At 48.9% G+C, this 24298-nt stretch overlaps 4 protein-coding genes across 5 annotated transcripts in view; 2 read left to right on the top strand and 2 right to left on the bottom strand.

Moving 5' to 3' along the window:
* Position 1: 1 nt before the first annotated feature.
* On the bottom strand, positions 2 to 1460 carry LOC102468245 (cyclic AMP-responsive element-binding protein 3-like). Its single transcript, XM_006143165.3, has 3 exons — positions 1104 to 1460; positions 926 to 1010; positions 2 to 536 (listed from the first exon to the last, which is right to left on the bottom strand). Exons 1-3 carry the CDS (start codon positions 1299 to 1301, stop codon positions 211 to 213), a joined length of 609 nt encoding a protein of 202 aa, XP_006143227.1. The 5' UTR covers positions 1302 to 1460; the 3' UTR covers positions 2 to 210.
* Positions 1461 to 1645: 185 nt separating this feature from the next.
* Positions 1646 to 3502, top strand: LOC102468665 (non-lysosomal glucosylceramidase; the record flags this gene model as incomplete). The annotated part of the gene is made up of 6 exons (XM_006143166.3): positions 1646 to 1900; positions 2018 to 2124; positions 2307 to 2449; positions 2527 to 2642; positions 2746 to 2937; positions 3065 to 3502. Coding segments are annotated over 6 exons (1092 nt in total), but the record flags the coding sequence as incomplete, so codon positions are not given.
* A 4-nt stretch (positions 3503 to 3506) lies between these two features.
* CREB3 (cAMP responsive element binding protein 3) lies at positions 3507 to 9597 on the bottom strand. 2 transcript variants are annotated; one of them, XM_006143168.3, is made up of 9 exons: positions 9108 to 9594; positions 8867 to 9014; positions 8721 to 8788; positions 8524 to 8613; positions 5488 to 5594; positions 5308 to 5376; positions 4609 to 4693; positions 4431 to 4515; positions 3507 to 4041 (listed from the first exon to the last, which is right to left on the bottom strand). In XM_006143168.3, the coding sequence occupies exons 1-9, from the start codon at positions 9234 to 9236 to the stop codon at positions 3716 to 3718; spliced, it is 1107 nt and encodes a 368-aa protein (XP_006143230.1). In that variant the 5' UTR covers positions 9237 to 9594; the 3' UTR covers positions 3507 to 3715. The 2 variants fall into 2 exon arrangements, with proteins under 2 accessions (XP_006143230.1, XP_006143229.1); XM_006143167.2 differs by having other exon boundaries at positions 8721 to 9014; positions 9108 to 9597.
* A 96-nt stretch (positions 9598 to 9693) lies between these two features.
* TLN1 (talin 1) overlaps positions 9694 to 24298 on the top strand; it is a 37028-nt gene continuing 22423 nt past the window's right edge. The window contains exons 1-17 of the mRNA XM_006143169.3: positions 9694 to 9833; positions 16392 to 16554; positions 16791 to 16888; positions 17133 to 17262; positions 17369 to 17521; positions 17774 to 17916; positions 18010 to 18137; positions 18839 to 18899; positions 19506 to 19610; positions 19934 to 20089; positions 22170 to 22271; positions 22455 to 22531; positions 22740 to 22920; positions 23081 to 23194; positions 23302 to 23410; positions 23619 to 23827; positions 23963 to 24061. Coding sequence (XP_006143231.1) covers positions 16425 to 16554; positions 16791 to 16888; positions 17133 to 17262; positions 17369 to 17521; positions 17774 to 17916; positions 18010 to 18137; positions 18839 to 18899; positions 19506 to 19610; positions 19934 to 20089; positions 22170 to 22271; positions 22455 to 22531; positions 22740 to 22920; positions 23081 to 23194; positions 23302 to 23410; positions 23619 to 23827; positions 23963 to 24061 — 1995 coding nt within the window. The 5' untranslated portion in view covers positions 9694 to 9833; positions 16392 to 16424. The remainder of the gene's footprint in view (positions 9834 to 16391; positions 16555 to 16790; positions 16889 to 17132; positions 17263 to 17368; positions 17522 to 17773; positions 17917 to 18009; positions 18138 to 18838; positions 18900 to 19505; positions 19611 to 19933; positions 20090 to 22169; positions 22272 to 22454; positions 22532 to 22739; positions 22921 to 23080; positions 23195 to 23301; positions 23411 to 23618; positions 23828 to 23962; positions 24062 to 24298) is intronic.

Raw genomic sequence — 24298 nt, 5'->3', positions numbered from 1 at the left:
ATCCGAATCACTTAATTTATTTCTTCCCTCACCCTTCCCTTGCTGCATGAAATGTTCAAGGTCAATTGATTTCTCCAAGTCCATTCATGGGGTCATTGACACACAATGGTATAAATAAAAGACCCAGAAAGCCAGTGAGTGTGGTGTGTTTGAGCCTCTGGGCTTCCTAGCAGGGCACAGGAGCTGAGGCCAGCCGTCTCCCGTTCCTTCTTATTTGGACACAGATAGAGGATCCCCAAACCCTTGGGGAGCCATGTCCCCCTTTCCTGTGAGATTTGCCTGCAGAGGAAGGATGGGACCTAGGCAGGGGGGCTCTGAGAAGAGGTCAGGGAATGGCCACTGCAAAGGAGGCTCTGTGTCAAGCATCTGAGGCAAGTAGTACACCAGACAGGAAGAATTGCCAGGGGCCTGGAGCACATGATCTGAGTTGTACAGCAACTGGCTTGTGCCATCCTTTGGTATCTCTGACTGCAGGGCAGGCAGCTCCAGCTGGTGAGGGTCCTCACTGGGGAGGGCACGAAGCTGGCGGGACAACACTGAGAAGACAAAGAATCTTCAGAGGTCAGCCCAGGCCTATCCCCTAGCCCATGCCTTTCAAGTATCCTTAAGCCTCAAAAAAAAAAAAGAAAAAGAAAAAAGAAATGGGACCAGCAGTTGGTATAATGGCTATGTCACTGGACTTCCATGTACTCATCCACGGTTTGAGTCCCGGACCTGGTAACTTAAACTCATGCTAGGCACGTGTGTGTGTGTGTGCGCCCAAGATCCCGAGAGGAGAATGGAGGAGAAGGGATTGCAGTGTGGCCATCCCCCCGGGAGTGATTTCTCGCTTTCTATCTCTCCATCCGTCTCTTTCTGGTGAGCGCATGTACCCTACAGCAAAAAACCTTTCCAAAAAAAAAAAAGGTATCCTTAAGCCTCTTACCTCCATGTTCAGTGGGCAGGCTCCCCCTTGTGTCAGAAGAGTACATAGCTGGTGCAAGCAGGAGGCAGAAGGAGAACAGTAGGACCTAGAGCACAGGGACGGTCGATGAAAAGCTCTGGATTACACCCCTGTCCCCACCACCTGAGAACAGGATCTCTCCTCCCATCACCATCCTCACCAGGGCACATGTGCTACTGCTGCTGGTTTTATTTGTTATCTCAGTCACCATGGCCTGGAGTTTCCTCAACTGATCTAGGAGGGACCTAAAGGAAGAAGGGGGACAATGGTGAGCATATCCTGGCCTGGGACCCGAGACATAAAATCCTCCTGTTAAAGCCACCACTTCCATCCATGCACTGGATCTCTGACTTCTCATCCTATTTTTGCAGATGACTTCTCTAGACAAAAAGCTTGAAGTTTCTCATTAAAACAAAATAAACATCTCTGCCCTGACTTAAACATTTCTTCAAATACCTTCAATAGTTCTCCACTCCCTGATCAGCTATGCACATAATCCTCACCAGGCATTCTCTATCTTCTCCACTCTGTAGTGCAAACCACCTGAGAGTGGGCTGGCAAGTGGCGTGGCGGTTAAAGGTGCTGGACTCCCACGTGGCTGACTGTGGTTCAAGTCTCAGACCTGGTGGCTTGTGCTCTCTTTCTCTCTCTCCCTGGCCAAATTAAAATAAATTTTAAAAGTTAAATAAATAATTCTTTTTTTTTAAAAAGTCCCTCCACCCCAAGGTCAGCTTCTCTTCTTCCCCTTCTACACCCTTTACCCCATCCACCAATGCAAACGAACCAGGTCCCCTCCCCTCCACAGATGATGAGCCTTGGCTCCGGGTCAATGCATACTTGATCCATGATACTGCTGACTGGAAGGACCTGAACCTGAAGTTTGTGCTGCAGGTGTATCGGGACTATTACCTGACAGGCGACCAAGGCTTCCTTAAGGACATGTGGCCCGTATGCCTAGTAAGGGATGCACATGCAGTGGCCAGTGTGCCAGGGGCAAGACTGGTGTTTGGGGAGGCCCAGTTGGCCATTACCTTTCTTAGTACCTAGGTCTTCAGTATCTTGATCCCTCTCTAGGCTGTGATGGAGTCTGAAATGAAGTTTGACAAGGACCATGATGGACTCATTGAGAATGGAGGCTATGCAGACCAGACCTATGATGGATGGGTCACTACAGGCCCCAGGTAGAGGGTTGGGGGTTCACTAAGACCCCAGGCAGAGGGGCGGGGGGATTCTAAGAGGCCTGAGGTGGGGAGGCGGGCAACAAGGAATCGTGGGGCTCAAGGAGTGAGTAACCTGTTGTGTTACACTGCATGGGGGCGACTGGAGTTGTCAACATGATCCCTAAACCCATGTCTTTGCGCAGTGCTTACTGTGGAGGGCTGTGGCTGGCAGCTGTGGCAGTGATGGTCCAGATGGCTGCTCTGTGTGGGGCACAGGACGTCCAGGAGAAGTTTACTTCCATTCTCACCCGGGGCCAAGAAGCCTATGAGAGACTGCTGTGGAATGGTGAGTTGCAGCAACCTAAGGGTCCTAAGGCGCCTGGGGGACACCAGGAGCCTCACTTCGCCTTTCCTCTCCTCCAGGCCGCTATTATAACTATGATAGCAGCTCTCAGCCTCAGTCTCGTAGTATTATGTCTGACCAGTGTGCTGGACAGTGGTTCCTGAAGGCCTGTGGCCTAGGAGAAGGAGACACTGAGGTGAGAGACTAGGAGGAGGAGACAGAGCAAAGTGGGTGGGGTTTCTCTTAAGGTGAAATGCAAGCATAAGAGACCATGTTCTTTCTTGCCCTTGCCCTTCCAGGTGTTTCCTACCCCACATGTGGTCCGTGCACTCCAAACTATCTTCGAGTTCAATGTCCAGGCCTTTGCAGGAGGGGCCATGGGAGCTGTGAATGGGATGCAGCCCCATGGCGTCCCTGACAGATCCAGTGTGCAGTCTGATGAAGTGTGGGTGGGTGTGGTGTACGGGCTGGCTGCCACCATGATCCAAGAGGTAATGCTGTCCTTCCCCCTGTAGTTGGGAACTCCCTGGGGAAAAAGCCCCTCTGGCTCCACCTGTGCAGCTGAAGTGGCTATTCAGGGGTGCCAAGTTACATGTATGACTGCCATTCTCCCCACAGGGCCTGACCTGGGAGGGCTTCCGGACAGCTGAAGGCTGCTACCGGACTGTGTGGGAGCGCCTGGGCCTAGCCTTCCAGACCCCGGAGGCATACTGCCAGCAGCGGGTGTTCCGTTCACTGGCTTACATGCGGCCACTGAGCATCTGGGCCATGCAGCTGGCCCTGCAACAGCAGCAGCAGAAAAAGGCCTCCAGGCCAGTAGCTGAACAGGACATAGGACTTATCACAGGGCCTGTGTTTGGACTGAAGGAAGGCATGGCAAACCTGAGCCCAGAGTAAGCCCTCTGAACTGTGGAAATGAGGCGCTAACAGCCCAGCCTCCAGCCTGCCCTTTGCTCCCCCGACATCTGAACAAACCTCCTGCAGCCCTGAGCCACCAGGACAATCATACCCCTTCCCTTTTCCCCAGCTGTGCCAGTAAACAAGGGATGAGGACCAGTCATCCGAATCACTTAATTTATTTCTTCCCTCACCCTTCCCTTGCTGCATGAAATGTTCAAGGTCAATTAATTTCCCCAAGTCCATTCATGGGGTAATTGACACACAATGGTATAAATAAAAGACCCAGAAAGCCAGTGAGTGTGGTGTGTTTGAGCCTCTGGGCTTCCTAGCAGGGCACAGGAGCTGAGGCCAGCCGTCTCCCGTTCCTTCTTATTTGGACACAGATAGAGGATCCCCAAACCCTTGGGGAGCCATGTCCCCCTTTCCTGTGAGATTTGCCTGCAGAGGAAGGATGGGACCTAGGCAGGGGGGCTCTGAGAAGAGGTCAGGGAATGGCCACTGCAAAGGAGGCTCTGTGTCAAGCATCTGAGGCAAGTAGTACACCAGACAGGAAGAATTGCCAGGGGCCTGGAGCACATGATCTGAGTTGTACAGCAACTGGCTTGTGCCATCCTTTGGTATCTCTGACTGCAGGGCAGGCAGCTCCAGCTGGTGAGGGTCCTCACTGGGGAGGGCACGAAGCTGGCGGGACAACACTGAGAAGACAAAGAATCTTCAGAGGTCAGCCCAGGCCTATCCCCTAGCCCATGCCTTTCAAGTATCCTTAAGCCTCAAAAAAAAAAAAGAAAAAGAAAAAAGAAATGGGACCAGCAGTTGGTATAATGGCTATGTCACTGGACTTCCATGTACTCATCCACGGTTTGAGTCCCGGACCTGGTAACTTAAACTCATGCTAGGCACGTGTGTGTGTGTGTGCGCCCAAGATCCCGAGAGGAGAATGGAGGAGAAGGGATTGCAGTGTGGCCATCCCCCCGGGAGTGATTTCTCGCTTTCTATCTCTCCATCCGTCTCTTTCTGGTGAGCGCATGTACCCTACAGCAAAAAACCTTTCCAAAAAAAAAAAAGGTATCCTTAAGCCTCTTACCTCCATGTTCAGTGGGCAGGCTCCCCCTTGTGTCAGAAGAGTACATAGCTGGTGCAAGCAGGAGGCAGAAGGAGAACAGTAGGACCTAGAGCACAGGGACGGTCGATGAAAAGCTCTGGATTACACCCCTGTCCCCACCACCTGAGAACAGGATCTCTCCTCCCATCACCATCCTCACCAGGGCACATGTGCTACTGCTGCTGGTTTTATTTGTTATCTCAGTCACCATGGCCTGGAGTTTCCTCAACTGATCTAGGAGGGACCTAAAGGAAGAAGGGGGACAATGGTGAGCATATCCTGGCCTGGGACCCGAGACATAAAATCCTCCTGTTAAAGCCACCACTTCCATCCATGCACTGGATCTCTGACTTCTCATCCTATTTTTGCAGATGACTTCTCTAGACAAAAAGCTTGAAGTTTCTCATTAAAACAAAATAAACATCTCTGCCCTGACTTAAACATTTCTTCAAATACCTTCAATAGTTCTCCACTCCCTGATCAGCTATGCACATAATCCTCACCAGGCATTCTCTATCTTCTCCACTCTGTAGTGCAAACCACCTGTGTTAAGGTTCTGCCAAACAGGACTAGGTTATGTTCTCTCTGCCAAGAATGCTTTCCCTGCCCAACCCTCCCCCCTAGAATCCTAACTATGATCATTACTACCTGCTCCATGAGGTCTTTCTTACCTCCCCCTTTCTCTTTTTAGTACTTATCCTTAGTTACGTATAAATTTATTCTCCATTTCTGTGAGCTTGTTGCAATCAGACCCAGTAAAGGTCACACACCAGACCCTGCATTTGGGAACTGCCCAGTAGGAGAAAAGAGAAAGAATTAGATGGGGGATAGGAAGAGGAAGATTTGGACGGTTGCTTACAGATTCTGTTCCTCCAGGAACTGTACTTTGTTCTGTAGCTCCAGATTCTGGGCTGTGTATTTCAAGACCCTGAGGAAAATGACAGGAATACAATGATATGATCTATATCCTCCCTTCAAAAACCCAACCATTCCGACAATTTCTATTCCTCCCGCCCTTGAGCCCCTCTCCCTTTCATACCTGCTCTCTAAACCCCCCACATACACCTTCTTCTTTCTGCGGCTCTCTTGAGCAGACATTTTGTTTCGAATCTTTCTCCGCACTCGTTTTAGAACTTGTTCTTCAATCTGAGAGAAGACAGGGAAACACGGATCACAGGAGGAATACTGGAAGGAGTTGGAAGGCAACTAAGTTCAATCTTCTCCCTAGTGCAGAAATCTCTTCTACAGCTTCCCTGACCAATAGGCTTCTGTGTGAACGCATCAAAGGACCAGGTGCTACCCTCACATGCCAGACTATTTTCAAAAATTTAATTAATTAAAAAAAACTTCTAGGACCAGCAGATGGCGTAATGGTTATATTGCTGGATTCCCACATAGCTAACTGTGGTTTGAGTCCTGGGCCTGGTGGCTTAAAACTCATGCTGGCCACATGTGTATGCATGCCTAAGGCCCCAAGAGGAGAATGGAGAAGGGATTGCAGAGACACTTTCTGTCTCTCCTCCTCTGGTGAATGCATGTGCCCTATAGCAAAAATCTCTCTTAAAATAAAAATCTTTCCTGGGCCAGCAGAGGGTGTGGTTATAACACTGGACTCCCACACTGCCAACCACAGTTCAAGTACTAGACCCAGGGGCTTGAAATCATGCTGGGCATGTGTGCATATTTGCCCAAAAACCCAAGAAGAGAATGGAGAAGAAGGGTCTGCAGTGTGGTCATCCCTCTCAGAGGTGACTTCTCACTTTCCCTGTCTCTCTCCAGCAAGTGCACATGCCCTATAGCAAAAACATAAAAACAAAAACAAAAAAAGCTTCCTTGGGACCAGCTGTTGGCATAATGGCTATGTCATTGAATTCCCATGTAGTCGACTGTGGTTCAAGTCCTGGACCCGGTGGCTTAAACTCATGCCGGGCACATGTGCGTGCATGCCCAAGATCCTAAAAGGAGAATGAGAAGGGATTGCGGCATGGCCATCCCTCCAGGGGGTGATTTCTCGCTTTCTGTCTCTCTGTCTCTGTCTTTCTGATGAGCGCATGTGCCCTATAGCAAAAACCTCTCCAGAAAAGGGGGTGGGGGTGGGGGAACCCTTCCTTCCCCTGAACCAACATCTGCCTTTTTTTTTTTTTTTTTTTTTTTTTTTTTATTAAATGCCTGAGAACACATGCATGGATGAAATGTGGCGGGGAGGAGTGAGAAAGCATCCTCCATGGGAGATGGCCAAGTCGTAATCCATTTTCCATTTCTCCTCTTGGGATTTTGGGCACGCATACACATGTACCCATTATGTTTTTCAAGCTGCTAGGTCCGAAACTAGAACCACACATTCAACTCCCTGTGATCCAGCTGCCTTCACCACCACACCACTAGCTAGCTCCTGGATAAAATTGTTAATTCATCATCTCGCTTCAAGATGGGCTGCAGCCTTCTATTATCTGTCAAAGCAATGGGCTCAGAACAGGATGTGCTCTGACCAGTATAAATGAAAGCAAGATAACCACTGCCCTTCTAGAAGCACTGCCTTTGTTGATAGGGCTTCCAATTCCCTTTCACTTTCTCAGTAGCCATGTCACACTGCTGACTCACCCTATACTTCTAAGTAATTAAATGGGGGCCAGCAGGTGGCGTGGAGGTTAACGCATTGGATCCCACGTAGCTGGCTATGTGGTTTGGGTACCAGACTCAGTGGCTTGAAAATCACACTTAGGGCTGGCAGATGGCATGGTAGTTAAGGGTATTGGACTCCCACATGGCCAACCACAGTTCAAGTCCTGACCTGGTGGCTTGCTTTCTCACTTTCCATCTCTCTCACTCTCTCTCACTTTGCTGTCCCTCTCTGGTCAAATTAAAATAAATAAATAAAGGGCTGGCAGGTGTCGTGGTGGTTAAGGGCACTGGATTCCTACATGGTCAACTGCGGTTGGAGTCCCAAACCTGGTGGCTTGCTTTCGTGCTTTCCCTGTCTCTCCCTCTCTGGTCAAATTTAAAAAATAATAAGAACAAATGAAAATAAATAGAGAAATAATTCTTCAAAAAATAAATAAATAAAATAAAATAATTATTTAAAAAAGAAAAAAGGAAACCCCTCTGGGTGTGTATATGCATGTCCCCAAAATTCCAAGAGACTGGAGAAGAGACTGTAGCGTGGCCATCACCCTGAGGGGAGATTTATCTCTTTCTCTCTCTAGTGAGTACATGTACCTTGTAACAAAAACTAAAAACAGAAATTAAATACCCTAACTTTTCTGCCAATGAATCTCTATTTCATCGCAGAATCAAATATTGTGCTTGAAATATTTGCTTGAAACTCACAACTCAGAACTTTTATTTTAAAGAGATATTTTTGCTATAGGACATGTGCGCTTGCTGGAGAGAGAGAGACAGAAAGCAAGAAATCACCTCTCAGGGAGTATGGCCACGCTGCAAACTCTTCTCTACCATTCTTCTCTCAGGATTTTGGGCACACATATATACATGCCAGGCCTGAGTTTCAAGCTACCGGGTCCAGGACTCGAACTGTAGTCAGCCATGTGGGAGTCCAACAATGTCATCCGCTGGTCCCTAAAACTCAGGATTTTACATGCATTTTTGTCATATTGCATGGTCCAGCTTTGCTCAGCTCTTTAAAACAATTCTACCATTCAGGGGAAAGTGGATTACCATGAAGTCAGTGAAATCTTAAGTGTCAGGGCTCTTCACCTGGACAGTTCTTTTAACAGTTCTGTATTAATACTGCACTGGTAATCTGAAATTCCTTTTTCTTAAAGAAAACACCAAAATTTATACACAAGCCAAGATCCAACCTTGGATCTAGAGTATTAATGAACTACCCTAGCTTCCTATTAGCAACGAATTTGCTAAATTTCTCAGAAAATCCCTCTGGGTGTGTATATGTGTGTCCCCAAAATTCCAAGAGAGACTGGAGAAGAGTGATAATCGATAATTATTGCAAATTAAAAGTTGATAATTTTTGCAAATTATCAATATAAAGTTAACTGAATTAGCCTACTTAGGGCTCACAATCTCCCTGCAGCCTTTGCTTCACCCACAGAAGTCTTACCTTAGTAAGAGGAAAAGTTCCAGGCAGAGTAAGCCCCTCCTTCTCCAATAATCTCTTTTCTTCATCTGTCAGTATCAGCCTATCAATCTCCTATGAGCAAGTGGGCAGCAGAGTTGCATAGAGATGTCAGAGAGGATGGGGACTCCTGTCCCACCCTTACAATAAAGCCATTATCCTCCCCCAAATCCATCAAGTACCTGCTCTGCAGGCTCCTCCATATGCAGTGGAGTCATCTGCACCACCTCCTTTTCATAGCTCACACTATCTGCAAAAGCAAAAGTATGAATAGCCAGTCCCATGAAACCTCTCCTTCCCCACAAACTTCCACTTACACCACACTCACCCAGATCGATGGAGACATGTTCTTGGGGGAGAGAGTAGGTGTGATCGTGGTGAACAAGACAAGGGCTGGAGGAGCCGAGAACGTTCAACGATGCTGGAGGACTAAGCAGGGAGCTCAGCAAATCATCTACCTCCCAGTCACTCGGTAACTGCACAGGTTCAAGGAACCACCGGAGTTAGACTAATCACTACCCTCAGCCTCTAGAACGCCTGGCACCTCCCGCACTCAGAACCCCACCCACCTCGGAATTCGGCAGCTCCCAGTCTAGTGGAGACTCCGAGGCCTCGTCGCTTGTGACTCCCCAATCTCCGCTTTCTTCTAGCAGGAAGCCCAGCAGGTCTTGGTCACCAGGGTCCAACGCCAGCTCCATTTTGGAACTCCACAGAAAGGATGGGCAGGAATACCCCTCCACCCGGCTCCAATCTCCGAGCCCAGGCGCTCCCCGCAGTCCCCCCCCCGGCCTCTCTCACTTATCCGCCAGCCCCCCTTCTGCCCGGCTTCCCTGCTAAGGGCTGACGGTGCCTCTCAAGCCACACCCGCCTCCCAGACTGCTGAACACAGCCTCCAACACAACGGAAGTGACGCCCCTGGCTCCATGGCGCCTTCGGGACTTGAAGTTCGCTCCAAGTCGGAAGTGTCCTGGGTGCCGCGCCACGTCCCTAGAGGCTATGGAAATAGAGGGGACGTCCCTGCCGCCTCCTCACCCCCCGAGGGCGGGGATTCTGGAGACCTGACTCCGCCTTCGCTCCCCCTCCCCCCCACCCCCACCCCCGACTTGAAAAAGGAAGAATTCGAGTCTAAAAGGGAACTCGGGCGTAGTCGGCCCAGGGCGCCGCCCGCGGGTGGGGGCGTTCCGGGGACGGAAGTGGCCGCAGGAGTGTCGAAGGGAGGGCGAGTCCGGGCCCGAGAGCCGCCAGGAGAGCCAGTTAGCCAGCCGGCGGGCGGGGCGCAGAGCCGGGCAGCTCAGGTAGGCCGGGTCGGGCCGAGCGGGAGCTCCAGGGTGGGGCGGCGAGGCCCGGCCCGGGGGGCGGGCGGGGCCCGTGACCCTCCTGCGTGTCGCGTGTCGCGTGTCGGGTCCTCTCGGAGAGGTCAGGGTCCAGATCGCGGCTTGGACTCGGAGTTCAGTAGGCCCTCTTGCGAGAGACAGGCCCTTCCTGGGAGCAGTCCTCTGCCTGAGACAGTTGTGTGTGTGTTGATTTTTATTTTTTACAGAGGGTGAGGAGTTGGGACGGCAGCGAGGCGCAGGGCGGGGATGGCTTTGGTGTTAGCGGATAGCGGGTGTGTCGGTAGGAAAGCGTTGGGTGAGTTTAGGATTAGGTGCAGTTGGGTTTGGGAATCAAGGGTCGTGTAAGGAGTTATAAGGACGGGATAACAGTTTAAAGCGTTTTTAGCTCGAGTCTGGTCTGTTTTGTGGAGATATGGTTTAGATTAAAGTCGTTATTTTTGTTTTCTGGGTTGACCAGGGTAAGTCAGAGTTCAGGATCTGGTTAAGGATCAACCACAGGAATTAGGTTGGAAGGTCCATTTTAAAAATTAAAGAAGGTTGGCCCAGTCATGTCAAGGATGAACAGTGACAGGGTGAATGAAGAATTGAGTGACAAGTGAGCTTTAGGTGTACTGGTCAATATTTAGTATTTAAGTCAGGGAATTTGGTGTTCAAGGTAAAAATGAGATCAGTGTCAGGGATCGAGGTCTCTGCCAGGAAAAGGAAGAATGTCAAAGCCAGTACTAGGAACCGGGAAAGAAATGGAGTCAGGGTTAATGTTAGGAGTTAGGGACAGCTTTAGGGATTATGAATGAGGCTAGGGTAGTTGACCTAGGGTGGGTAAAATTTAAGAAATTGTCAGTGGGTACATGCCCTTATTTTCTGGGGCAGTCCCTTATTCCTATATAGTCACAGAAGCTTCTTGTGAAATGACAAACTAATTTCAGGCTAGAGCTCTGGGCTTCAGCTAGAATTGCAGGCATCTTCTGGGCTTCCAGCTTTATTTCACGCTCTAAACCCAAGGCTCTTGCAAAGGCCACCACAGTTGGGGGACAGAATTCCTGACAATATTGTTTACAAAACAGGAGGTGGTAAAGGGGGCAGGCCCCCAGGAGCCATACGAGACCTAGTCATAAGTTGGGGACTACCTAAGAAGAAGGAACCAGTGACTGAGGGAGAAGTATACCAAGGAAACACTTGCCATGGGAGAAGGGGATGACTAAATCCCCTGAAAGTCTGACCCCACTGCCTCCCTTTTCCCTCCTTCCTAGACAATAAACCCCCCTCTCTGTTCATCTCTTACTCTGCATTGCATACCCTTCCTCCATACCTGTTTTCAGATATGTCCCTTGCTCTTAACTCTCTTACCCTCCTATCATTCACTCCCGTTCTCAGCTCTGCCTCCTTCCTCACCCCTTAATCCACCCATCCTTCCTTAATTTACCCCCACCCAAATCTGAACTTTCCTATCATCTTAAAGCACGCTCCCACCATCGTCAGGTATTCATGCATACCACTGCATACCTTGTGCATACCACTTCGTCATCTATATTTCCTACCCTAGCCCTAGCTATGTGCCTTCTCCTGTTCTACGCCTCCTTTAATTTCTTGGTCCTGTTGTGGATCCCCTTCCCCCACCCCCCAACAGAAAAGAGGAAATGAGACCCAAAGAGGAAACTGGGTCTTGCTGATCCCACGCCCAGCCAGGCCACTGACCACACCCCCATTTCACTCCCAGGCTGACCTTGCTGCTGACCATAGCACTATCCCCTACCCAGTCTGACCCAGCCATGGTCTATGCCTTGTGCCCCACCCTATCCCCAGTTTTATTTAGACACTACCAATGTCCCTTCACTCCCCCCAACCCCCACCTAATTTAGCCTCTGACTGGCTCCCTGTCTTCTCAACCCCCCTATAGCCTGACCTGGCCTCTGACCTCATTCCATCATTCCCTGATTCACCATCCTTGTAATCATTCTTCCCCTTCCCCCAGCCTGACCCAGGGACTGAGTATATATTTTTTCCTACCGCCATCTTCCTCAACCTTTTTATATACCCTGTCTTCATCCTTCCCAGCCTGATGCAGTCACTAACCCCATCCCGTGTGCCCCACCTGGCTACTAATCACATACCCATCCCCTTTTTCCCACAGCCTAACCATATCCCCTAACCGCAGCCACATCCTCACATTCTCAACCCAACCTGACCTTTTCCCCTCCTTCCCAATTCCTAACCTAACCTCAAGCTGCCCAGCCACTGATGGCTGCTGATGAGAGGAAGCTGTGGGACCCCATTAGGCCCTGGTCCACGAAGAAGATTGACAGAACAAGATTGTCATCAGATCTTGTCAGTTCTACCTCTTAACATTTCTTCCTAGTAACATCTTTCTCTCCACCATTCTAACTCTGGCTTCATGTTCCCTTTCTTACACTAGTCTTGTCCTTCTCACCCATCTCCAAGGTAACTGCCAGAGTTATTTTCCTAAAATCCAGTTCTGGTTATATCCCTCCCCTACTCAGAGCCCCCTCAGCCTTCTGTTACTGTTAATAGGTCAAAGTCCTCATTCTCCTAGACCCTGCCCTGCTTTCTGTCCTAACCTGACTTCCTCACCACTGTCCCCTTGCAGGTATCCTGTGCCTCAGGCAGCCTAGCCTGCCTCCTCACTCCCCTGAGTGCCTCCCCACGATTTCCTGTTCTCCACCTTTGCTTCTGCTATTCTTTGCCTGGAATACTACCCCTGACTCATCTTCCGTCGGCTGGCAGCTGGCATAGCAGAGAGAGAGCTTGGACTTTGGAGTCAGAGACCTAGGTTCGGAACCTGGCTTCACAACTTATTGTTTGGATGAATATTTAGAACAAGTATTTAAGTCCTTTGAGCCTCAGTTTCTAATCTGTGAAAATGTAAGTCATGACACCTACCTCACAGGGTTGTTGTAAGGATTACATGGAATTGTATATATAATGCAATTGAGATATAGTCAATGAGAGATCCCTATTCTTTTTTATTTTCTTTATTTTTTTAAATGCTGGAGATATCTTGTCCCCTTTCCCTAGCGTAAGAGTTCTCTCCTCTGAGCATACACCTTCTTTTGGCTCTTGTCACATCCTGCCCTCTACTGTAATTCTGTATTTAGCTGATCTGCCCATCTCCTGGTTTGGGAGCCCCTTGAAGGCAAAGGCTCTTGAAGGCAAAGGCTAGTACAGCAGGTCCTTTTCCCCCAGCAGACCCTCAAGAAACGCTTGCCTGGTGAATGGAGGGAGGCTGTCTACACGATGGGAGGAGAGATTTGGAGGGCCAGGACGTTAGGGCTTGATGTGCTTATTATGGTAGAGGCGTATTAGTGTGGAAGCTGTTGTGTGGGGTGTAGTCCCAGATAACACTGCGTAGGGCTGTTTGATTGAGATAGCATGTAGGTAGACAGCTTTGCAGCACAGAGCTGCATGTTCTGACTGCAGTGCATTTGAGGAGAATGAGTGGATGTTAGGTGTGGAGCGACTGTGTTGGAGGAAGTCAGGTCCAGCTCTTCAGCTGCCCAGTCCAGCCCTGAATGTGCCTCTAGCAGCCTGAGGCCGGATATGTCAGTCTCACCCACAAACCCTCCCCCCATTCCCGCGGTTGCGGACTCAGAGGCCAAATTTGGTAACAGACTTGAGTGTTACTCCCCCAACCCTCTTGCATTCTGACTCTGCTGTCAGTTTTCTCTCCCCTTTTCCCTCTCTGTAACTCTCTCTCTTTCTGCAGTTCTCTTTGTGGGTATATGCTCTGACTACTCTTTATGTACCCCAAATTCCTTAGCCCAATACACTCAGCATTCCATTCCTTGCTGGGATTTGACCTCCCGTCCTAGGTTCTCCCCCTTGAGTTGCCCAACTCCTCTGGAATGCATCTCAGGAATGTATTGAGGGAGGAGGAGTTCCCTGGGAGGGAGACACAGGAAGGGGGGCAATGTTGCTGTTCCATAAAACATGATGGAAAAGGGAGCAAACAGCCCCATCAGGCCAGAGCAGAAACTATATAGTTTCTACTCCTACTTCTAGGGGACTTGTTCTTCACCACCTGTAGCCCCAATTTGTTGGTCAGTTCCTTCCCCCCCACCTTATGCTCTTGTAGCTATGTGGATGTATACTCAGGACCAGGCTGGGAGTCAGGGCAGGCATGACTCGACTCTCTTATCGGGGTCTCACCAGAGGCTTCCGTGCTTGAGGAAGAAGGGGTGTCCATATGTCCGGAGGAAATGGGGGGAGACATGCAATTTCAGCTTAGGGTGCAGAGTCCTTTCAGTCTTGCTCTCAGCTCCTTGGACTCCTCCAGCTACTCTGATCCTCCAGTCTTCACTCTTCCGTGGTCAGCAACACCCCCCTCGCCAGGTCTGTCCAGCTACTGGGGGAGAGGTGCCCCAGGAATGGGGAGGAGCAGGGATCTGGAACTGAGGAGTCTGGGAGGGTCTTTTCTTGTTGGGGAGTAAAGATAAGAGTGAGCTGTAGTTCTTCTGTTTTGAGACTCTGAACTGTTCATAAATTCAGAAATGGTCTTTCAGCCACTGGGTATTAGACCCCTGATTCAGATCTTTTCCACATCTGCCTCCTGTCTCTTGTATTTAATTCTTTTCACTCAGTGTCTCCCACCCTCTTCACCTCCTCTGCCCCTTCCCAACTTCCTGGGCCCAAATGCCTTCTGTATTGGTAACACCCCCCACCCCCACCTCCTAACCTGTCCCCTAGTCCTACTTTTTCCCCCTTAGTGCTAGCAGTTTGCCAAGAGGGACAGGAGCAGCCTTAATTTGCTCACTCTCTTAGAGGTACCCAGTCTCTGTACTCGGCTGCATCGCATCATCAGCTGCCAGGCAGACTTCTCTTGCAGTCTGTGAGCCACCTGCCTCCTCAGGCTCCTCCTGTTTGTGAGAGGTGGTGCCTGGAGGGTAGAGCGTCAAAGGCAGGGGAGGGCTAGCAGACTTGTTCCAACAGGGAAGGCAGCTGAGAGGGAGGGCAGAGGTTGAGGACTTGCTGTAGAGGAGAGAGTGTGGGAAGGTGGGGTATTAACTTGGTAACTTGGAAGAAACAAGGATGGAGCTCGAAGGACAAAGCCTTTTTTCTAACCTGCCTTGAAACATTTTCTTCTCCTCCCTGGGACTGTTTCCCCTTCTGCAAAATTGAAGAGTGTATCATTTTGAGATCCCTTTGGATTAGAGAATCATAATTCTAGCTTGACTGCCAGGGAGGCCAAGTATGGGCTAAGCTCCCCAGGGAGGCTCCCACATCTCAGGTTAGAAGAAAGCTGGGGTAGGAGTGGACCAGGATAGCTCAAACAGCCAGTGTTTGTTCTCAGCCAGGCTAGCTAGAGTCTGTTTACAGCCTTCCAGAGCCCTTGGGAGTTATCTAATATAACATCTTCATTTTGCAGAGAAGGAGGCTAAAGCTATGGGAGGGAAGATCACGTGGTTAATCAAGGCTGAGCTCTGAAAATCCCAGGGAAGGGACCAGCAGTTAGCATAATGGCTGTGTTGCTGGACTCCCATGTAGTCGCCTGCCGTTCAAGTCCCAGATTCACTGGCTTAAACTCACACCAAGTGTGCTCAAGATCCTGAGAGGAGAATAGAGGAGAGGGATTGCGGCATGGCCATCGACCCTGGGGGGTGATTTCTCGCTTTCCATCTCTCTGTCTTTCTGGCTAGCGCACGTGCCCTATAGCAAAAGCCTCTCCAAAAAAAAAAAAAAAATCCCAGGGGAAAGCCAGCAGGACAGTGGGAGACAGAAAAATACTGAACCAGGAGAAGAGGAAAACAAGGCAGGGGTGGGAAGACCAAGGGGCAAGAGAGACATGTAGAAGAAAAGGGAGGCACAAATTCCAGGGCAGGGGCAGGGCAGTGTCCTCGAGTGACACTGCATTTCAGACCTACCAGTGTACCGTGCACACCAGCTTCTCCCTCACATGCCTTAGATGGTTAGGACTGGTCCTTTGGCTATAAATAATCATGTTTTCTTTAAAATTATTAAATAGGGGACCAGCAGATGGCATAATGGTTATGTCGCTGCACTCCTGTGTAGTTGACCACGGTTCGAGTCCCAGACCCAGTGGCTGAAAATTCACACTGGGCATGTGTCCCAAAGATCCCAAGAAGAGAATGGAGGAGAAGGGATTGCAGCGTGGGCATCCCCCCTGGGGGTGATTTCTCGCTTTCTGTCTCTCTGTCACTCTCTGTCTCTTCAGTGAGCTCACATGCCTTCAGTGAGAAAAGCAGCCTTATTGGGGCTGGCAGGTGGCCTGATGGTTAAGGCATTAGATTCCCACATGGGCTACTGTGGTTCGTGTCCCGGTCCAAGTGGCTTGCTTTTTCACTCTATCTTTCTCTGCTCAAACTGAAGAAGAGTAAATAAATAAAATAATATTTTGAAAACTAAGAAAACAAAATAAAAACAGCTGTCTTATTGTCTGCTTTGGTGACTCCCTTTCAAAAACACTCCTCCCTGGGATTTTGTCGTCTGGGGCAGGGGTCTCTTCTCCAGTGAAGTGCATTCTAATGCCTCAATGCCATGGGCCAGGTATAGCCAGGCTGGAGAGGAGAAGCCGCCACCATGGTTGCACTTTCGCTGAAGATCAGCATTGGGAATGTGGTGAAGACGATGCAGTTTGAGCCGTCTACCATGGTGTATGACGCCTGCCGTATTATCCGTGAACGAATCCCAGAGGCTCTGGCTGGCCCTCGTGAGTCTGACTACCCAGGTGGCTGGGGTGGGAGTCCTCAGTCCCTTCTTGTTCTCAGATTCTCAGCCTCATGAGTAACCCATTGGCCCCTAAAGCTCCTCACCCCTCAGGTCTGTTCTCTGTGGTCCCCTCTTTCCCCATTAGGCCCAAGGTTACAGGGAAAATAGTAAGGGACAGTGGTATAGCCATTCACATGGGGGTCTTCATACTCCAAGGTGACCCATCCTCTCTTTTAGCCAGCGACTTTGGGCTGTTTCTGTCAGATGATGACCCCAAAAAGGGTATATGGCTGGAGGCCGGGAAAGCTTTGGATTACTACATGCTCCGAAACGGGGTGAGTTGCTTCATCCTCTTCTGTCATCTCCCCTCCAGTACATCTCCTTTTGTCAGCACCCACATCTATTATCTCTGACTCCTCCCCATGCTTTCTTTCTATTATATTACAGGCAGTCATAATACCCTCCCTGCCTTTGAACGAACCTCCATAGTCTTTCTTTCAATAATCTACTTTCCTCTCCTCTGGGAAGTAATACCCCTAGCTTAAAGTGTGCCCCTACCTCCTCCTTCTGCCCAATCAGGACACCATGGAGTACAGAAAGAAACAGAGACCCCTGAAGATTCGTATGCTGGATGGAACTGTGAAGACTATCATGGTGGATGACTCTAAGACCGTCACTGACATGCTTATGACCATCTGTGCTCGCATTGGTAAGGAGTCTCAGTAGGGCTGAGGGCCCAGGTAAGGAGGCTCCAACTCTGCCAAAAGACATGGATGTAGTGCCTGGGAAGGTACCAAACCGTCCTCCTCCCCCAGGCATCACCAACCATGATGAATATTCGCTGGTTCGAGAGCTGATGGAAGAGAAAAAGGAGGAGGTGACAGGGACCTTACGAAAGGATAAGACACTGCTGCGAGATGAAAAGAAGATGGAGAAATTAAAGCAGAAATTGCACACAGATGATGAGTGTAAGCAGAATTAGAGAAAGGGCATTGGAATTGGGCAGAGTGGGGAGGGAAGCCATGTATCCATTATTCATTCCACTTCTGCCTTTACAAGACTGCTTTACACACAAGAGGCATCAGTAAAAAGCAAAGGCCTACACTCAGGGAATTTATATTTTAGTGAGCGAGGTAGGAAATGAAATAAACAACAACCCAAAGACCAGACAACCCAGGGCCCATAGAGGTTTGGCATTGAGGGGACTCTTTGTGTCCCAGTGAACTGGCTGGACCATGGCCGGACACTGAGGGAGCAGGGAGTGGAGGAACATGAGACGCTGCTGCTGCGGAGGAAGTTCTTCTACTCAGACCAGAACGTGGATTCCCGGGACCCTGTACAGCTGAACCTTCTGTATGTACAGGTGCGGAGAGGGTTTGCCCAAAGGGGGCAGAAGGACAACGGAGATCTCTCTGTCCCCACACACAATATCCCCTCCTTTCTCTTTGCACTCTAGGCACGAGATGACATCCTGAATGGCTCCCACCCTGTCTCCTTCGACAAGGCCTGTGAGTTTGCTGGCTTCCAATGCCAGATCCAGTTTGGGCCCCACAATGAACAGAAGCACAAGGCTGGCTTCCTCGAGTGAGTGACCTGCACTCCATACCCTGTCAGGGCTGTCATTTTGACTCCGCCCCCACTTCCTTTTCCAAGGTGCTGGGATTTGACCCACATGGATTTTTTTTTAAGTTGTCGTCATTCATTTGTCTTCTAACTGACCTCCTGTGAAATATAAATGTAGTCCAATACCTCTGTCTTTACCCTAGATTCCTGAAGTAAGCATGTGAGGTTTTTTTGTTTGTTTTTTGGGTTGTTTTTTTTTTTTTTTAGTTTTTTTAGTTTTTTTCTGAAGAATTTTGCTATGGTATCCAGAGGAAAACAGAGTAAATATAGCGAGCATTAATTTTAAAATCTTGCAAGTTTCATCCACTGGTATATCTCAGAATGCAGAATTTGGTGCAACTTTCTCATTTTCCTATGTGCATGGTTATCCTTCCAGGGAGCTCTTTCTCCTCTTGGTTCCCTGAAATGGTGCTCAAGATGTTCTTTTTCCTAGAGACTAAGCCTCCAATCTAAGTTCTCTCAGCCCTTTCCCTTCAGGGAGAGACACAGGAGCTCATGCTAAGTCACCTCTGTTTCAGAAGACAGTCCAGACTCTGTTCCCTCAGAGTCTTCTCCAGAGACACTGTCCTAGACATTTCCTCACACCCTTAGGCCCACAGTTCATGGCCCACATGTCCCCTGATGCTGTCCACTACATGCTGACCCTCCCTTTTCTGGTGTAGCTTGAAGGACTTCCTGCCCAAGGAGTATGTGAAGCAGAAGGGAGAGCGTAAGATCTTCCAGGTGAATGGGGGTAGGGGAAAGTGTTTGGGATGACCTGGGAGCTTTGCTGCTTAATCCTCCTGACTAAATGGACGCTCACCCCCTTCTTGCTTCCACCCGTCAAGCTGTTCTCCCACCTCTCCTATGCCAAGAAAGCAGACTTGGCCTTTTAGTCTCGGCTCCATCACTGCTTTTGCTGTGGAATTCAATTCAATATTCTTGTTTTCTTTACCTCTAACATGAGATAACAGTACCTGCTCTACATAGGATTGATAGGAATACCAAATGAGGTAGTATACCTGAAATTACTGGGAAACCATAGTCTCTGTCCACGTGGAAGGTGTTTGAATACTCAGCCCAAAAGGCCTCCTCCTTGACCTTCTGCCTCCTAACTATCCATTCAATCTCCAGAATGTCTGCAAGTTTCTTAACCGTATCCTTCGAATCATGGCTTCTGCATATCCCTGACCAGCCCTGATCCTACCACCCTCCCAGTTCTCAGATCTTGCGCTCCTGAACCTTTCCCATGTTCCCATAATCCTCTCCCATTGTAGTAACATCCCACCTTAACTTGTTTGGGACATTATCACTATTTTGCTAAATCCTTCCCCATGTCCTACTCTTCAGGCACACAAGAATTGTGGACAGATGAGTGAGATTGAGGCTAAGGTACGCTATGTGAAGTTAGCCCGTTCCCTCAAGACGTATGGTGTCTCCTTCTTCCTGGTTAAGGTGGGTATGAAGCCGTCTCACTGCCCTTCCTTTCCCGCTCCTGCCCTTTCCTATCTCTCTGAATGTCTCTGACCCTGCCTTCAGTCATATTTCCCACCATTCTCTGAGGGTCCCATTCTCTGCCTTGCTCTGAAAACCTCTGTCCTCCACAACCACTTTCCTTCCTGCGTATTCACTTGTCCCTAACGGAGCCTTGTCCTGGACCCACCCATAGATCCCCTACTTTAGCCCCTGTTGCCACCGCAGCACCCTTGTGGTCTAGAACTAATTGTTTGCCTTCAACCCCTGACCTGTAAAAACCAACATCAACCTCTGCCTCACAGGAAAAGATGAAAGGGAAGAATAAGCTAGTGCCCAGGCTTCTGGGCATCACTAAGGAGTGTGTGATGCGGGTAGATGAGAAGACCAAAGAGGTGATCCAGGAGTGGAACCTCACCAACATCAAACGCTGGGCTGCCTCTCCCAAGAGCTTCACCCTGGTGAGTCTCAGAGCTCCAGCAAGAAAGGGCTTTGGGATTATCAGAGAAGGAGCAGCTACAGAGATCTTTCCCCCTCCTCAGATTAGATACACTGAGTATGACTTTAGAAAAAATGAGAATTTTGTAACTCTTGCAAGATCATAGAGCTTAGACTAGAAAGAGAAACTCCCTGAGAGGGTGAGTGATTCTTAAACAGGTTGATGGGCTTATTCTTGAAAATGAGCTGAGTGGGCGTGCCGCCTCTGCCGCCCCGTGCGACCTCGTCCACCAGTGGCTGCTGCTGGCCGGACCTCACTCAGGAACCAGTGGCCTGCCATGGAGCCCAGGCGGCGGGGCAGGGACCAGCCAGGGACCAGCACGTCGGCACAGGCTCAGAGCAGAAGATTAAATAACTAATACGCTTTGTAAACCGTGAAGGTGAAACATTAACAACCAAAGGAAGAGTTGGTGACATTCTGCTAGATGTTATGGTTGAAAATAATCTAGATATTGATGGTTTTGGTGAGTGTGAGGGAACCTTGGCTTGCTCCACTTGTCACCTCATCTTCAAAGAGCACATACTCAAGAAGTTAGAACCAGTCGCTGATGATGAGAATGACATGCTTGATCTGGCGTTTGGGCTAACAGATCACGTTTGAGGTGCCAAATCTGACAAGATAAATGGACAGTATGACTTTCCGAGTACCTGACGCAGTGGCCGGTGCCAGACAGCCCATTGACGTGGGCAGGAACTCCTAAACTAGAATACATAGGATACTTTAATGAAATTTTACCTATTGTTGTAATTATTATTTCTTAATATAAGGAAATGAGAACATGGATGAATGCCTTTATTATTAGGACTAGCTTTATTAGTTTAATTCACCTTGTGTAACGACTGAATTTTGCAATTCTGAAAGTGTTCAATTTTTATTTTGGTTAAATTATAGAAATGTCAATCAAATATTAGAAAATAGTTAACATGATAAATATTTTACCTTACATTTGTTTAGCAACTTTAGCAAAATGTTTTCACATACTCTTATGTCTGTTTACCTAAAAGGTAGGTTTAAAGAAGGGTATTATCATTTGAGGTGGGTAAGGGCAGAGCTCTAACATGACTTGGCTAGTCCCATACAGCTAATTAGAAAATCTGTATTAGAATTTGCATTGTGTACCTGGTTAAAAGCCATATGTTCAGACTGAAATTGGAAAAATTGTGAGTATCTTATATGTAGAAGTTGTTAACTGTGAATGTGTGTGGTGAAAGATACTTACTTGTTCAGTGACCTGTTTAATTTCAAAGACAATAATTTACTTGTGAATGTGTGTGGTGAAAGATACTTACTTTTTAAGTGAACTATTTAATTTCAAAGACAATAATTTATTTAATAAATAAATATTTCAAATTTTTGATTTAGCAGAAAGTTTAAGTCTGAACGTAGGCATTATAATACTATCAGAGAAGTTAGATCTCTGTTTAGACTAGAGGGATAAACTGAGATGTTCTTACTTTTTCTGAGCAAAAAAAATTAAAATGAACTGAATGGAAATATAACCAACAGGCTGAGGTCACAGGAATTCTTGAGGGAAAAAAAGGAGATGGTAAGAGAGAAAAGCCAGCCCCCCTTCTTTCAACAGCGGCTATATACAGTAGTTTTATTTCCCTTCTGGCTTTATATTTGGGGGTTATGAATTGAAAACTGAAATCAACTTGATGAAGTACTCCAGTGACAGGAATAGAAATTAGAGTGAATGCTATTTTTCCATTTTTGAATACTGGTGCCAGGCTTCAAATATGGTTATTTAATGACAAATGTTTATGTCCTTCTAACTTTGTCATTGAGATGGGAATAACGGAGTTTCCCTAAATGACATGGATTTGAGACTGAGCATCAATTCCATGCCTCAGAGTTAAATTATTTCCCTCCAAGGAGGAAACTAAAGAAGGAGCTAAAGATTGGTTGGCTTTTACCTAGAAGGCTGTCAGCATGGGAAAGCAGAAGTTGCCCTCATCTGCTTGATCTCAGGCCTCCCACCCTCCCTGTTTCTATCCCAGGGTGACTGGGATTTTCCCACTGAGCCTGTCCTGTCGCCCTAGGATTTTGGAGATTACCAGGATGGCTACTACTCGGTCCAGACAACTGAGGGGGAGCAGATTGCTCAGCTTATTGCTGGTTACATCGACATCATTCTGAAGAAGGTGAGCACTGCCTGCCCAGCCTCATTGTCTCATGTCTCTCCCAAAGGTGAGCCTCTAGAAATGGAGATTCATTTCTGGAAAAACAGCTTACTGGAGAAAGAAGAGACAGTCTTATCCCCACTTTCCTATTCTTTAACTGGGAACTCTGTTTTTTTGTTTTTGTTGTTGTTTTTCTTCCTGCAGAAAAAAAGCAAGGATCACTTTGGGCTAGAAGGCGATGAGGAGTCTACTATGCTGGAGGACTCAGTGTCCCCCAAAAAGTATGAAGGGACTTAGGCTGATCCCATCCCTTGGGGATAAGGAAGACAAGGGTTGACTGTAAGAACTACTGGGGGTGGGGAACCCTTGGTTCTTTCATAATTGCAGGCTGTAATGAGACCTCACACATCTGCAGAGGTGGTATGACAGGTGGGAGGAGGTGGAGGTGAGGAAGTCCTCTGAGTGCTCCATAGTCTGTCCCTTTTCTAGGTCAACAGTCCTTCAGCAGCAGTATAACCGTGTGGGGAGAGTGGAGCATGGCTCTGTGGCCTTGCCTGCCATCATGCGCTCTGGAGCCTCTGGTCCTGAGAACTTCCAGGTGGGCAGCATGCCACCTGCCCAGCAGCAGATTACCAGTGGCCAGATGCACCGAGGACACATGCCTCCTTTGGTAAGGGTCTCCAGCTATCGCAGTGCCTAGACCCTTTTCCACCTATAGCTGGGCCTAGTCAGGAGTTGGGCAGTCTATTCTTTGTGTCTCTTATTTGTTTTTTTCTCCCTAGCCTCTACTACCTCTCTTTCCTCTAAATATTCCTCCCCTTGTCTCATAGACTTCAGCCCAGCAGGCACTCACTGGCACCATCAACTCCAGCATGCAGGCTGTGCAGGCTGCCCAGGCCACGCTGGATGACTTTGACACTCTGCCCCCTCTTGGCCAGGATGCTGTGAGTATGGGTTGGAGGAGAGCTCAGTGGTCCTGAAGCTAAGACGTCAAGGGATAGGGTTGACCAAGCCACACCAGATCCTGAAGTTTTTTCCCTCTTCCTTTCAGGCCTCCAAGGCCTGGCGTAAGAACAAGATGGATGAATCGAAGCATGAGATCCACTCCCAAGTTGATGCCATCACAGCTGGCACCGCCTCTGTGGTGAACCTGACAGCAGGTGGGCTGCATGCGTGTGGTGGTGAGGAGAGGGCAAGCTTGCAAGCACGTGTGTGACTGGCATCATGTGTGACTATGCTTCGACTCATTACGGAAGGGACTCTGTGTGTACCTCTCCCTCAGGACATGTATGACTAACGGGGTATTTCCCCAGCCTAGCATCTGACCCGCCCTGTCTCTCACACTCCTTTTCCTCTGTCTCCCCTCAGGGGACCCTGCAGAGACCGACTACACTGCAGTGGGCTGCGCAGTCACCACGATCTCCTCCAACCTGACGGAAATGTCCCGTGGGGTGAAGCTGCTGGCTGCCCTGCTAGAGGACGAAGGTGGCAGTGGCCGGCCTCTGCTCCAGGCAGCGAAGGGCCTTGCAGGCGCAGTGTCAGAACTGCTGCGTAGTGCCCAGCCAGCCAGCGCTGAGGTCAGAGGCCACGGGGCTGCGGCCTGGGCAAAGACAGGGTTCCAGCCCAAGGACAATCTAAGACCCTTGCAGGATGGGACCCACGGGCGTGTGGCAGGGGTTGGGCAGCTTCTGACTGGTGTTCACTCTCCACAGCCCCGTCAGAACCTGCTGCAGGCAGCTGGGAACGTGGGCCAGGCCAGTGGGGAGCTGTTGCAGCAAATTGGGGAGAGTGATACTGATCCCCACTTCCAGGTTGGTGACTTACCCAACACTCCTGGCTTCTAGAAGGTGACCTCTGATCCTGAATGCAGCTACGTTTGTAAACTGAGCCCTCAAAACCAACCTGAATCTCAGTTTCTAGGAGATGACACTGAGAACTTCCAGTCTTTCTTTTGGGAATGAGAATTCAGACCCCCTGAGTCTAAACTTAACCTACTAGTAGCCTCTTGAACCTCAGTGAGGATATATTTTAGCTTCTTGTCCTCTTTC

This window comes from Tupaia chinensis, unplaced genomic scaffold (assembly GCF_000334495.1).
Source record: "Tupaia chinensis unplaced genomic scaffold, TupChi_1.0 Scaffold000093_1, whole genome shotgun sequence".
Classification (NCBI taxonomy): Eukaryota; Metazoa; Chordata; class Mammalia; order Scandentia; family Tupaiidae; genus Tupaia; species Tupaia belangeri.
This window is presented reverse-complemented; position numbering and strand designations above follow the sequence as displayed.

What these genes read in the sequence shown, in the direction of transcription:
- LOC102468245 (XM_006143165.3), bottom strand. Translation starts at nt 1,301, where the DNA reads ATGAGAAGTCAGAGATCCAGTGCATGGATGGAAGTGGTGGCTTTAACA. An exon ending in GCAGTAGCACATGTGCCCTG is followed by an intron (nt 1,011 to 1,103) that starts GTGAGGATGGTG and finishes CCTGTGCTCTAG; the next exon opens with GTCCTACTGTTCTCCTTCTG. An exon ending in CCTGCCCACTGAACATGGAG is followed by an intron (nt 537 to 925) that starts GTAAGAGGCTTA and finishes TTGTCTTCTCAG; the next exon opens with TGTTGTCCCGCCAGCTTCGT.
- CREB3 (XM_006143167.2), bottom strand. Translation starts at nt 9,236, where the DNA reads ATGGAGCTGGCGTTGGACCCTGGTGACCAAGACCTGCTGGGCTTCCTG. An exon ending in TGGAGGAGCCTGCAGAGCAG is followed by an intron (nt 8,614 to 8,720) that starts GTACTTGATGGA and finishes ACTTGCTCATAG; the next exon opens with GAGATTGATAGGCTGATACT. An exon ending in GTGGGGGGTTTAGAGAGCAG is followed by an intron (nt 5,377 to 5,487) that starts GTATGAAAGGGA and finishes CATTTTCCTCAG; the next exon opens with GGTCTTGAAATACACAGCCC.